This window comes from Zootoca vivipara, chromosome 12, assembly GCF_963506605.1.
Source record: "Zootoca vivipara chromosome 12, rZooViv1.1, whole genome shotgun sequence".
Taxonomy (NCBI): domain Eukaryota; kingdom Metazoa; phylum Chordata; class Lepidosauria; order Squamata; family Lacertidae; genus Zootoca; species Zootoca vivipara.
Genome location: NC_083287.1, coordinates 10,355,324 through 10,369,705, shown reverse-complemented (window position 1 = coordinate 10,369,705; position 14,382 = coordinate 10,355,324). Strand labels below are relative to the sequence as shown.

The 14,382-nt window shown below is 41.2% G+C and overlaps 1 protein-coding gene across 1 annotated transcript; it reads left to right on the top strand.

The window, feature by feature from the left end:
- The first annotated feature begins 7,846 nt into the window (after positions 1–7,846).
- On the top strand, positions 7,847–14,049 carry LOC118091869 (C-C chemokine receptor type 4). The gene is made up of 2 exons (XM_035129396.1): positions 7,847–7,964; positions 10,188–14,049. The coding sequence occupies exon 2, from the start codon at positions 10,202–10,204 to the stop codon at positions 11,276–11,278; it is 1,077 nt and encodes a 358-aa protein (XP_034985287.1). The 5' UTR covers positions 7,847–7,964; positions 10,188–10,201; the 3' UTR covers positions 11,279–14,049.
- Positions 14,050–14,382: the final 333 nt, after the last annotated feature.

Sequence of the window (14,382 nt, the reverse complement as noted above, 5' to 3'; positions counted from 1 at the left end):
AGTATTAAAAACAGATATTTAGGGCTACTCAGTGTTGAATTTGAGACTGAATAATAAGAAAAAAGTAAAGAAAGAAAGGTTGGATCCTGTTCAGATGGGACCCTAATCTTTTTATACTGGGGAAATATAAAATAAGGACAATAACAACAACACCTGCTTTGCAACAAGTATGGAGGCGGAAAGCATCAACAGGAAGGAAGAGAAGGTTCTGGACTGTGAGAACAACAGCACACAGTGGGACTTGATTTTGACAACAATTTTGGAAATGACAGAGGAGATTCTGAATCTGAATCGCAAAGGTGTTCTAACAAGAATGGATGGAAAGACTGATGAATTAACAGAAAAGAATCTTCAGCTAGATGATTCACATGAATTTAGAGAGGAAGAAGAGGGAGAAGACGAAGAAAGACTAGGGGATGGACTAGAGGAAGACGCATGCTGTGATTTGACTATGGGAAGAATTCTGGAAATGACAGAGGACAACCGCAATCCAGAAGGAGGAGAAAAGTTTGCTGATTCAAAAGAACTGATTTTGAGACAGAAGAGGAAGAAATCACTGTTCCACCGGTGGGAGGGGTGGAACAGGGAAGGGATGAAGAAGAAATCACTGTTTCGCCGGTGGGAGGGGTGGAACAGCCCCCCCCCGGGAATAATAAAAAGGTTGCTACCCCAGTGACAGAGGGGGGAAAAGGAAGGGGGGGCTGAAAGAGAAAGAGATGGAGGATAAAATGTTGGGAATACAGCAGGTGAGAGAAAGGGGTGAGCAAAATTTAGAATGTGACAAAACAGGAGGGGGGAGGAGGAATTGAGATGATTTTCATCGGCGGATTAAATATGGTCGGAATGCAATAAGGAGCTGGCTGAAATCTCTGGAGACACCGATTCCAAGGAAAAGGGGAGAGAACTAGCTTTTAGGGTGGCAAGAAAGGGGAGAAGATTTTGGAAATTAATTATGAATATTTCTGAGTAAAAGGTTAAAGAATATTAGGTAAAAAAGTTAAAGAGAAGTAATTTTGTGTAAATGATTAAAAAGAAGTTATAAATTGGAAGAAAGAAATTTTAGATTTGGAAACTGCAATAATTAGTAATTGATAAGGAACTCAAGAAGGGGAATTGAGGAAGTCCGAAATAATTGGATTAGAAATGGGAAAATATGATAATGTTTTATGCCTTTTTATTCTTAAAATGGGTTCTTTTTTCGTATCTTTCCTTCACATTCCTATGTAATGAATAAGAATGATTCAAGAACAAGGCTACGAAATGAGATATAAGATGTAATTTTATGATGTCTAGATGAGATTTAGAAATGGTAAGAGTAAATTATAAACAAGGATTGTAAGAAGGGGAAGGGAAGATGTTAGAAGAAGTAAGAGGGGATATACATTGTCTTTTTTGCATTTTGTATTTTTGTATCTTTTTATATCCTTTTTCAAATTTTTTCTGTTTTTCTTTTTCTTTTCTTTTTTTATGTAAAATTCAATAAAAATTATTTTAAAAAAACAACCAGAAGTCACCAGACCCAATGTATAGTCAGAGAGTGGGGAGGGTATTACTCAGAAGGGGGGTGGGAATGTGTGATTGGCTGATAGGAGTGGAAACCTGTTGATGACTGTTAACGACTGCAATTGGTCTTGCAGGAAAAAGCAAGGGCTGAGGTGCTAAAGAAAGCTTGATCATGTATAATGAGATAAGAATCCAGTGTCCTTATTCAGACCAGGTCTCTCCTTGGTTGGACAACCTCTCTAGGGTTGTCGTACGCCTGGAATTTCCCAGATGTAGCCAGAATTTGGCCATCAGAAATAGCATCCTGGCAGAAAATGCCTGGGAAAACCTGTGCGTATGGCAACCCATTTTGGAAGTGTTGACTTTTTGGCAAATTTCCTAAAAAGTAGGATTCCTACCACATGTGGTGGTCATGTGACAAAGTGAAAATATTTTTGGAATCAGTTTATAATGAGTTTTAAAAATTATTTAGGTATACGTTCCCAAAAAACCCCTGAGGCCTTTGTGTTAGGGCTGATGGGAAATGAAATTTAAAAAGCAGACCAAAGATTGTTCATGTATGCCACAGAGACGGCGAGAGTATTAATAGCCCAGAGATGGAAATTGCAGGAATTACCTTCAATTGCGTAATGGCAAGTGAAGATGTTGGAATATTTAGAGTTGGCCAAACTGACATGCAGAATCCGAGATCAAGAGGACACAAAATTCAGAGAAGAATGGAGTAAATTTATGGATTATGCAAAGGAGAATTATAAGAATTTAAAGACTCTGGTGGGTACAAATTAGACCCAAGAATATTGATTTATCATTGATATAATATTTGGCATTGAGTTAGATTGGAACTCTAATATTGGAAAATTGTAAAATGCGCGAGTAAAGTGAAATAAATTACCTGCTTAAGGGAGGAGGGAAGTCAAAGCCTGACAAAGCTATTTGCTGTATAAATGTAAATTGTATTTGTTGATGTAAAGAAATCTGAGAAAACAATAAAAGTTTAGGGGGGGGCCTTTAATTTTTAAGGAGATTTTGCACGAGAGAGAGAGAGAGAGAGAGAGATTCATTCTCTCTCTCTGGTGTGCATAGCAGTGGTGCTAATGCAGCTTAAAACACAGCAGGGGGGAATGAGCTCACTGTGTATTAAGCAACTAATATGTACATAGCCCAAATATAGAACTGTAATGGTTTGGAAGTAAGTGAAAGAAGGGAACTGGGGGTAGCTTGAGCTTCAGGTGTGATGCAAGCCTCCCATCTAGCGGACACAGCTCAAAGAGCTGCATTTGCTGTGTTACGGCTTTTGCTGCTAAGAGGAAGCCACAATAACAGGAAGGACACCATCCTGCTCTTCTGCTGTTTGAAAAGACCTTGTGGCTTTGTGGGTCTTTTATGGGCCTCATGGTTTGTACAGGATCGTGTTTTTCACAAAGTTTCTCCAGCCAAAGGGGCAGAAGAAGGCATTCTGGAGCCTAGATATGAATTGGCAGATTAGATCAGTATTTCTCACTTTGAGCTCCTTAGAGGAAAGGTGGGGTTGTTGTTGTTACACTATGAATTGCGTGTTTCTCTACTGTAATCTGCCCTGCGATCTTTGGATGAATGGCAATATGTAAATTTAGTTAATAAGTAATAATCATAAATAAAAATAACTTCAAAGAATTGTCAACTACATTTCTCCAATGCAGATGAACACTGTTTGATGAAACATTATTTATTGGGTTGCAAGTACATGCAAAGAGTTAGGTTACAATTAACATCCATTTAGTGCTCAGCTATGGATGTTGTGTCCTAAAAGCACAATTTTGGACAAACATACCCTTCAACATCCCACTGATCAAAATCGGGATGCTCGTTTTTTCGTCTCTAGCTCTCATGGGAACCATGTGACTCACATGAGAGCACGAGACAAAAAAAGAGCGTCTTTTGGTCTGGCATTCCTACACCAGAGGTTGAGACAAAAAATGAGTGTCTTTTGGTCTGGCCAGTTGACTTATGCCAGAGTGCTGGATCAAAACATGGGACATTCCGGGATACAATCAGAAGCCGAGATGGCTTTTGTAATTCCAGGCTGTTTCACTCAATTTGGGATGGTTGAGGGGTATGGATAAAGAAATAAATACAACAACAACAAAATCCTGATCAAGCCTGAAAAAAGGAGTGCAAACTTACTGCACAGCACCTTGCCCTGCGACCAAACTTTTTCTTTTTTTTCCTATTAAAAATATATTCTGAAGCAACGTTGAAAGAAAAGCTATCCTCATCTTGCAAATTGTATTGAAAACATTCACATGAGCAGGCGATTTAACTCAACAGAAACGTGTCCTGTAAAAGAAATGACATCATTAGGACAGAAAATGTCATCTACAGCAATTGTATAAGACATCTCCAAACAATGTACAGGTACGGTATATCTCTTTAAGGGGTGGGGAATGGGCATCTTAATTACAGGACAAATAATTATAGCTTCCTTATTTTTTCTTCTGCATTGGCAAACCACAAAAAAATATTTGGGATGTTACTAAGTCATCTGCAGCACCGCTTCTAATTTCTGTTCCGTTCCAGGGATGAGTGCACTTCTGCTGCTGCTGCTTTTTGATGCATGTTTACCTCCAAAGCATTCAAACAGCAGAGAATGGAGCCAGCTATGGTCAATGGTGAGTCATTGCCTCCTCAATCAGCGGCGGAGCAGGCCAATTGGGCACCTGGGGTAGCTCACGTGCCCTGCACCCGGGGAGGAGCCAGCCGCCTGCAAGGGCGTTGCCAGCCACCTGCAGGGCAGGGCGAGCCAGGACAGGACGCTCAGCAGGGCCTCCGAGGAGTCTGCCTGCCTCCTCCCACTCAGCCGCCCTACAGCCGAGGGGGAGATGTCAGGCGGACCGTTTGAGGCCCAAGCCACCACATCACTTCCAGGAGAGACGCATGGCTCGGGCGCACTGCAGCCCCCGCGGTGAGTACTGCCCAGCATTTTGTCACCCCCCTCAGTGGTGACACCCAGGACAAACCGCCCCCACTGCACCCCCTTCCTCCACCCCTGTCCTCAATGGCCTGCAGCGGCAATTGAATTATTTTTGTTGTGGTTCTTTCAAATGCAGTGCAATTTATCAGAACATCAGAGGCACACTGCTTGAACGCTTGAGCCATTGCACCCAACCTCAGTTCATGCCACACATCACCCAGCATAATCAAAATAAGAGATGCTTACATTATTGGCGTTTACGCCTCTTGTGTTGAAGGAGGTACTCCAATAATCCAACTCTGGTTCTCATCGCTGCACAAATTTTCGGTCTGAATGGTAATGGTGCGTGATGGCGCAGCCACTGCAGTTCTGGCCTTCTGGATCCTGCAAAGGGAGAGAACATTCAACCTTCTCTTCGACACATCACAATCTGCACAATCTAGCAGCTCAGCTGGTCAAGCATGAGACTCTTAATCTCAGGGTTGTGGGTTCGAGCCCCATGTTGAGCAAAAAGATCCTAGAAGACCCTCGTGGTCCCTTCCAACTCAGCAGTTGTATGATTCCATGAGCTAATCCAACATTGCAGAGTTTTTAAAAGAATCCATTCACATCGCACTTCAGTGTTCTATAGTTTCGTACATGTGAAGGTGCTTGTCTTTTAACAAAAATAACTCATCTCTCAGACCAGCCTCTATACCTGAGGAATGGAAAGCAGCCAATGTAACACCATTTTTAAAAGTGGGATCGGGGGATCCTGGAAATAACAGGCCGGTTGCCTTAACATCTGTCCCAGGAAAACTGGTGGGAAGTATTCTTAACAAAGCAAGCCCTAGACATTTTGGCACCTGAGGCAAAACACAGAAGGGTGCTTCCCTCCAGAAAAGAAGAGGAAAGTAAATATTTCCATCATGGTGTGCTTATGTGGAATAAAAACCAACAGGGGGTCTGATCTGGCTACCAAGGAGCAGGAGCAGTGCCCTGGGTGTTCCTTGGAGGCTGGATCTGCTGTCCCCATGGCTCCTGCTGCCCAAGGCAGTTGCCTCGTCTTGCCTCTTGGGTAAGCAGGCCCTGGTTATTAAAGATAAAATAACTATGCATATTGAAGAACAACCATTAATGAGACAGAGGCAGCTCGACTTCTGCAAGGGCTATTAGCGTTCTTTGAGGGTATGACTCTGACCAAACTGTGGGAGGCAGTGGAAGACAGGATTGCCTGGCATGCTCTGGTCCAGAGTCGGACACGACTAATTGACTAAACAACAACAACAACAACAAAGAGGGTAGCAGCAAACATAGAGAGACAAGAGATTGGGTTGGCACATAGTACTTGGTACCTCATCAAAGATTCCTGAGTAAGCTTAGCAGCCAAGGAATAAGAGGAGAGGTCTTATTGTGGATCAGGAATTGGTAAAGTTTCAGCAAGCAAAGAGTCGGAATAAATGGACAGTTCTCCAAATGGAGAAGGCAGGAAGGGAATGCTGTTGAAATTTCGAGCTCTCCTATACCATTTCCTTTGCAAAAGCTTTTGGAGCTTTCTATTTATGTTTGGGTTATTTAATTTAGCATTAAACTATGTCCTTGGGGAAAATCCGTTGAAATTAATGAACCTATGAGAATCATAGAATTGCAGAGTTGGAAGAGAGCCCAAGGGTCATCTAGTCCAACCCCCTGCAATGCAGGAATCTCAACCAGATCATACATGATAGGTGGCCATCCAAGCTATGCTTAAAAACTTCCAATGAAGGAGAGTCCCAAGAGAGTCCATTCCACTGTCAAACAGCTCTTACTGCCATAAAATTATTCCTGATGGTTAGTCAGAATCTTTTTTGTAACTTGAATTCATTGGTTCAGGTCCTACCCTCCGGAGCAGGAGAAAACAAGCTTGCTCCATCTTCCCTGTGACAGCCCTTCAGATATTTGAAGATGGCTATCATATCTCCTCTTGGTCTCATCTTTTCCAGGCTAAACATACCCAGCTCCTTCAACCGTTCCTCATAAGGCTTGTTTTCCAAACTCTAAATTGTCTTGGTTTCCCTCCTCTGCACACATTCCAGCTTGTCAACATCCTTCTTAAATTGTGGTGCCCAGAATTGGACACAGTATTCCAGGTGTGGTCTGACCAAAGCAGAATAGAGAGGAACTATATTTTCCCTTGATTGGGATGCCATACTTCATGGCTATTTATGTCCAGTGACGTAGCATGTGTTGCCAGCTCCTGGGGCCGCATGGAGGGCTGTGAGTGAGGTTATCGGACCGAGAACGCATGCTTAACAATGTCCATGTCGCCCAGGAGATCGCAGCTGCAGAGATAAGAAAAGAAGAGTCGCTCTGTTGCCTGATTCGTATGTTGAAGTTGTTTTGAATGGAGCCCAGCAACTGAATCACACAGCTTATTAAGGGGTGTTGAAGTTTTGTGCCCCTAACAATTTCACGCCCAGGGCAACCTTACCTGTGGGCTCCCCCACACTATGCCAGTATGCCACTGTTGACATAAAGGATCTACTCTGAGTGGAAGTAGCATTGAATACCACCCCTTATGTCAGAATACTTGGGGTGGGAGGAGAGATAATTTTAGTTGCGATATTCCCTGTTTCCTTTGAAAGATATTTTTTAACAATATCATCATCATTGAAGTGGCAGGGTTAGAATTGCAGCCTCTTTCTCAATTCCCCATTTCCTCTGGAGATGTTTCCACCAATATCATAATCAATAATCATTGTAGTACTGCGGTTAGGACAGCGGTCTGTGTGCTTTGCTGAATGCTTTTGTTGTTCCATCATTATCGTCATTAGACAATAAAACACCGTGTTGTTGAATAAGTGTTTTGTCATGCTCTTCATCGTTATTATTTTGATGATCACAGCACATAAAGGCAACCGATGGAAATTAACGGCTCTAACTAGTAATTCATTTGTAAAACAAACCAACTAACAAACCCTCAGAGAGAACTAAAGAATGAAATCATCTGTAAAAATCATTTTAAAAAACAACCCATGATAAAATCATCCATAAACTAAAAATGGATTGAAACATGCTACATGTCTGGATAGGGTTGTCTAAACAAAAATGTTTTCAGTAGGCACCCAAAGGAGTACGGTGAAGGCTGTGAACTATTTTCATTTGCTCAATTCAACTATTTCTGAATATATGCTAGAAGAAAACGTTAGGCAACAAGACTCATGGCACAGGACAGGTGCAGCCTATTGACCCACTGTTTTCATTCCACCTCCTGCCAATTTCAGAAAAGCAGCGCCTCCGCAGTGCTAAAGGGCTTGAGGAAGCAAGCTGAGAGGTGGGTGACGATGCTTCCTATGACGACTAATTTTAAAAGGTCAGATTATAATTTTATCTTCATAAGAACCAGAAGCAATTACGTGGATCATTCCATGCCACTATACTTCCTCATTCGCTGACTTCTGTTTATCTCACTAAGTACACCACTTCCTTAGAGAACAGAAGGTACGTCACCCTCAGGCAAGACACTTCTTAGCATCTAAGAAAGGCAAAAAAGGTATGTGTAAAATATGCCTTATATGTACTTTGACCATTGCTGTAATAAGATGACTGCAGATTTTTATGCTGCTGTATTATTTAATTACTTAAAAGAATGACACACACATAATTGTATATAATAATGTGTGATGGAGCAAGGGAAGCTTGCAAATGTAAAAATACTTAAGGGATATTTATGCTGTAATTGTATTAACTGAAATGTGTGTAAATGGATCTTAATTTTTTTGTTTGCGGCCTGATCCTATTCATGTTCCTTTGGAAATATGGGGGTTTTCAGTGCCATCCAATGCATGTCGACTGAGAAGTAAGTCCTACGGAGATCAGTCAGACTTATTTCTCCAGGTAGGCATGTCAAGGAATGCAGCTAGGGAGAGCATATGAATTTGATTCGGGATGCCTTTAAAGTCAAATCTGCCAAATCTGCGCTTTCCAAAACAATATGCGAACTGAAAGAAGGGCTATCCCTCAAACGCCACACTTATCTGAATTTCGCAATGCAAGGTTTACATGCCTATATGTGGGGCAGGTGTGTATAAAAATGTGTTAGATTAGCAAAAACTGCTTGTACAAATGTGCACATTAGTCAAAATTGCATATACAAAGGTTTATTAAAGTAGGAGAAATTCAAACCCATAGGTGGGTGAACTTTCATGGCCATTTTTTAAAGCTAATTGCTTAAAAATGTAGAGAAATGAGAAACTGAGAATACTAAAAGTGGCGGATTTTTCTATCCCTAATTGCAGCCTGATTCATATGTAAGTGTGCACAGGGTAAATGGACAAATCTGAGAATTACATCCATTTCAGATACACAGTTCAGCATAGCAAAGCTCCTTTACAGACTCACTTCCTCAAGGTTAACATCTACTTTATTTCTATGTGCATTAGTCCTCTTAGTTCATAAAATAAAAGTGTGCATGCAAGGAAAAAGAAGTTGTCTACTCACTTGATAAGTGGGCGATAAGTGAGTATCCACACACAAAAAGCATTTGGAAAAAATCTGCACATGGTAGCTGTAACCTCTGATGAACCATTTGTACTCACCTGGTCATGTGCATTATTGTCATGCATAGCAGTTTTAGCTTCTGGGGGAAAAACAGCGTTTTCCAAACACCCACAAACCCTGGATTTGGCAGTGGGTGCACATGGCATCCTTTTCACAAGGAGGGGATTATCAGGCACAGATTATCAGGCTTTTGCTTCTGGTTTCTGAACTGCACCTGTGGTAGCAAGTTGACATGCTTAGAATATTAGTATGCGATAATGTCGATCTCCGTGCCATTAAAAGTTTTGATCTGTAGATTTCTACATGTCAACCTTCTGCTAAAGGCTCTGGAGAAATCCTTTATCTGACCCGTTGACATCCTTACCATATGGTAATATGAAGAGGTCAATGCTGGGACCATGCCCTTACTGGTTTCGTTGGGTATTTCCACCTGTTCTTAGCTTTATTTCTTTATTTCATAGAATGTATATAGTGCTTGGTGGTAAAAAAAAACTATGAGTACAGCAAGGTGAATTAATGACAGACATCAGACTGTTTCTCTGTCCAGCAGAACCCTTCAAAACAAAATTGCAAGCCTTGAAACAAGCTCCAAGTAGGAGCAGTTGGAAGCAGTCTTGTGTGGGTTAGCCATTGATAGTAAGATTCAGCACTAGAAAGAGTTATGCTCTAGATATTTGTGAAAGAGGTTAAAAGTTGCTGAAAACAATTGCCAAACCTATAAAGCAATGAGAAGCATAATCTTAAGAAAGATAAGCCAAGATTCTTAGTCCTTCTTTGGTCAAAAACTGGCCATTGCACAAAAAGACATTTATCTATTGCCAAGTTGCTATTGTTTTATTTAAAGACATATTAAAAAAATATAAATTCTTTTTTAGGAATCCTTAGCAATCCCCAGCAATCAGCTCTCTGTGGAGCTGTAGGTTTCTCACTCCTGAATTCTCATTCTATTTTTTAAATCTTTGCTCAAAACAATCATTACTAGTGCAATCTTTAGGAAGTTTATTCAGAAGTAAATTCCATTTTCCATGGGACTACCTCTCAGATAGGTGTGCACATGATTGCAATTTATGACTGTGGCCATAATCCCATTTATCTAGCAGTAAACCCCATTGTAGTCAATAAGGTTATATTTCTGAATAGACAAGGGTTGTGCTGTACGTTACCCTGGGTAGGGGGGGAAACCTTGCATTTTGACTCACTTCATCCTTCTGTTTAGGTTCCAAAAAGAAAATGACCTCTACTGACGAAGCACTGGCTGCTACAGGGTGGGACGCATCATTTTCCACCTTTGATAGCTACGAGTATGATCCTGAACCATGCAGCAAAAATGAAGTGAGGCATTTTGAGTCCTGGTTCCTTCCCACGTTTTTCTCCCTGGTGTTCCTGCTTGGCTTGGCAGGGAACGCCCTCGTTGTCTTGGTCCTGTTCAAATACAAGAGGCTCAGAAGCATGACGGATATCTACCTGCTCAACCTTGCCATCTCCGACCTTCTTTTCGTCTTTGCTCTTCCCTTCTGGTCGTACTATGTGGCCGACAATTGGGTGTTTGGAGACGGCTTGTGTAAATTTGTCTCTTGGGTGTACAAGATTGGATTTTTCAGTGGGATCTTCTTCATCATGCTCATGAGCATCGACCGGTATCTCGCCGTTGTTCATGTCGTGTTTGCCTTGAAAGCAAGAACCGTCAGCTATGGCAGCCTTGCCAGTGTTGTTGTGTGGGTAGTGGCCATAACGGCATCTGTTCCAGAGCTGATATTTAGCAAGTCCGTTAGCTACTATAACTACACCATGTGCAGAGCAGAATACCCTAGGAACGACAATACTTGGAACCTTTTCACCTCCTTGGAGATCAACATTTTAGGCCTTCTGGTGCCATTCATCGTCATGTTATTTTGCTACACAAGGATAGTCATGACCTTGCTCCACTGCAGAAATGAAAAGAAGAAGAAGGCTGTAAAGATGATCTTTGCTGTTATGATTGTGTTTTTTGTGTTTTGGACCCCTTATAGCATTGTACAATTCCTACAATGTTTGGCTGAAGTGGGCGTTTTGGAAGAATGCCTGACCAGCAAAAACTTGGACTACGCAGCTCAGGTGACTCAAACTCTAGCATTTTTCCATTGCTGTCTCAATCCTGTCATCTACTTCTTCATGGGACAGAAGTTCAAGAGGTACATCAGATTGTTCTTTAAGAAGTGTGTCTTTTCGAAAATATTTTGCAAATCTTGTGGGCGCCCCGATACATTCATCTCCGAGTCATCAGGCTCAATCTACACTCAGTCCACAAGTGATGAAGAGGCCCTCTGAAAAGCCTGAGGTTGTCTCGTGTGAGATCAGGCCAAAATGTGATGCTATCTCAGGTATCAGAACAATTGTGAGTTTGCTTTGCCAGAACCCAGAGGCTGTGTGATGACAGATAAGCACAGCCTAATTGTAAAGCTTTGGACATGAAAAAGAAAAAAGGAGGAAGACATCTTGGGAACAAGAATTCTCAGTTTACTCCATTTGAGCTCTGCAGTCAACTTAAGCACCTGATCATTAGGGATAGGCAAATTTCTCAATATCAGTTTATTGTTTTTCCTATCTCAAGTCTGTTTCTCCAGGTTTCCACAATAGTATGAGAAACGCTTTGGAAGAAAGTACTCATTAAAATTCATCAGGATTTTGGCGTGGATTTTCCCCAACACCCAATTGTTGAATTCAATTTCCCCTAATATACACATTTTGCAAAGCATTTCCTGCTAAGATAAAGTGCTTTTGGATGTTATTTTCACTATGATATGGACTTATATGAAGACTCCACCCTAGTATATGCATTTTTATGCACCTACTTAGCTGGGGAACCGTGTTGCAAAATTCAGAAAAGGGCAAATTTCAAGAGATGGTGGTGTTTCAGTTGACATATCGTTTCGGAAAGTGTAAATTCTTCAAGCTCGCCTTTGAATGCAAACTGAATCACATTTCTCTGGCATCCCTTTTCATCATCTTATGAGTTTCTTTTGAAGTCATCACATGAGATCTACTTCCCGAGTCCTTTTTAGGCTTCCACCCACCTCCTTCAGTGAGAAGATCGCTTTAAACCAACTCACAGTTTATTCTTTTTTTAAAAAAACCCACAACACGCCACCTGTTAGAGTCATGTTAAGCTGTAAGGCAATTCTGAGATTGTACATTGTAACAGGTGGTGTGTTTTTATTATTATTATGTTATTAGCTATAATACTTTTAAATGTGATCTGCTCTGTATCTCAGGTCTGGCTGTAGAATCTAAAGTTATTTTATTTGCCCATGTTATTTGTCCACTTATTCATACCTCTCAACTGCCTAAAATATGAACTGCATTATTTTGCATAGGTATGTGATTAAATGCAAGTCCGTAGGAACATAGGACTCACTAGGTATTGCCGCTGTTTCCAGGTTAGACTGTCTCCCTATTAATATATGGCCATCTACATGATGTCCTCCCCTGTTGTCCCTGACCCGTCCCCCTCGGTGTGGGTGGGTGTGTTGGCCATTTTGGACTTTCAAAGGATTTTTAAAAAAAAACCCTTATATTTTATTGAAGTTATTTCAATTAAAAGAAATAAAGTGATACAGAGAAAAAAGAAGGAAAAGTGCAAGGAACAACAACAACAGATATAAAAGTGAAAATATGTGCTCTCAGTCTCTCTCTATATATATGAGAGACATTCCCATACATTCTTGTGTAAATTGGTATAGTGTTATTGTCCTAGTGCTTATGTAAATGTTAAGAGCCTACTACATTTTGTATAAGCTCATTCCAAATATCCATTCATGAATTGCGAGTGATGTCATATCGTCAGTTCATTGACTGAAGGGTATCATACCTTTATTTTTTCCAAATCCTCAATATCAATCTCTTGGCCACCATTAGGGCATGGAAAATCCATTTCCGTTGTCCCGTTGATAATTTTCGCACTGCAGGTTTATACCGTATTTTTCTGTGTATGATGTCCCCATGTATAAGATTTTGAGGGACTCAAATTTCAGAACATGGGGGAATGCCGAAAATCACTAACCCGACTGACAAACGCTGACAATCGCTCGTGTTGCCAAAGCCAACAGCAGCTGGAAATTACATTGCCCAACTGACACAGCGGCAGCCAATCCACAGCAGCCCTTGCCACAGCAACCAATCACGCACCCAATTACCACAGCAACAGCCAATCCACAGCAGCCCTTGCCGCAGCAACCAATCACCCACCAAATCACCACTGACAAGCTCCTGCTCACGGCTTCAACCAATCAGCAGTCCCCCTATGCACTATCCATGTATAAGACGACCCCCGTTTTTAAACATTATTTTTGAATAAAAACCCCTCATCTTATACACGGAAAAGTACAGTAGTTCAATAAGATATTCTCCGCTGAAAGATTTAACTTTTTCTGCATAGTCATAGTTACACAGTTCAGCACTTTCTTCCAAAACTTAAGCATAGAACACTGTACGAACATATGTTTCAAAGAGGCATTGTCCTTGCCATGGATTAGGAAACCCTCCATTTAAAGGGGACAAGGTCTGGGATAACACTGGAATGGGGATATGTCATGAGGACACCCCTATATTAGTGAGGAGATAGGCCACTGGAAATCCACATTTTGCTTCGGTGTGGACAAGTCCATAGAAATAACCTTAAAAATTGGTACAAGATCCTCTCTCTATGGACACAGTTTGTCTCTGCGCACGAAGACTTTCTTGAAGGCATAGTTGATCTTTCTCTTCCTCCATCACCACCCAGATTGCCTCTTCAGAAACCGAAATAAGAAATGTTGATTGTTTTGTGTTCAGTTAAAAAAATAAAAATAAACAGCTAAACATATTTAGTGATTTCCTCATAGCCAGCACTCCTGTCCTTCAACAGAAATGTTTATTTTAACCTATGAACTGATAACATAAGAAAAGTATAAGTTGAATGAACAAACATTTGTGTTTCTGTCTACTTATAACTGCCATCATTCTTAAGTAAACGCCTTGGAAAAGTTAGATTTATGGATGAATTTGTCCAGACTTTGCGCAAGAATAATGGGAAATGAATTACAAACACCTTGAACTAAATGACTGGCATTGTATTTTGTTTCTTGAGAAGGAAAGGGATTGGGTGAGTGGGCTGAGAGCAACTGATGTTGATGAAATGCTGAAGCTAAGGAGGTATGAGCCTAGCAGTAAAGGTAAAGGGACCCCTGACCATTAGGTCCAGTTGTGACCGACTCTGGGGTTGCGGCGCTCATCTCGCTCTATTGGCCAAGGGAGCTGGCGTACAGCTTCCAGGTCATGTGGCCAGCATGACTAAGCTGCTTATGGCAAACCAGAGCAGCACACGGAAAAGCCGTTTACCTTCCTGCCGGAGCGGTACCTATTTATCAACTTGCACTTTGACATGCTTTCAAACT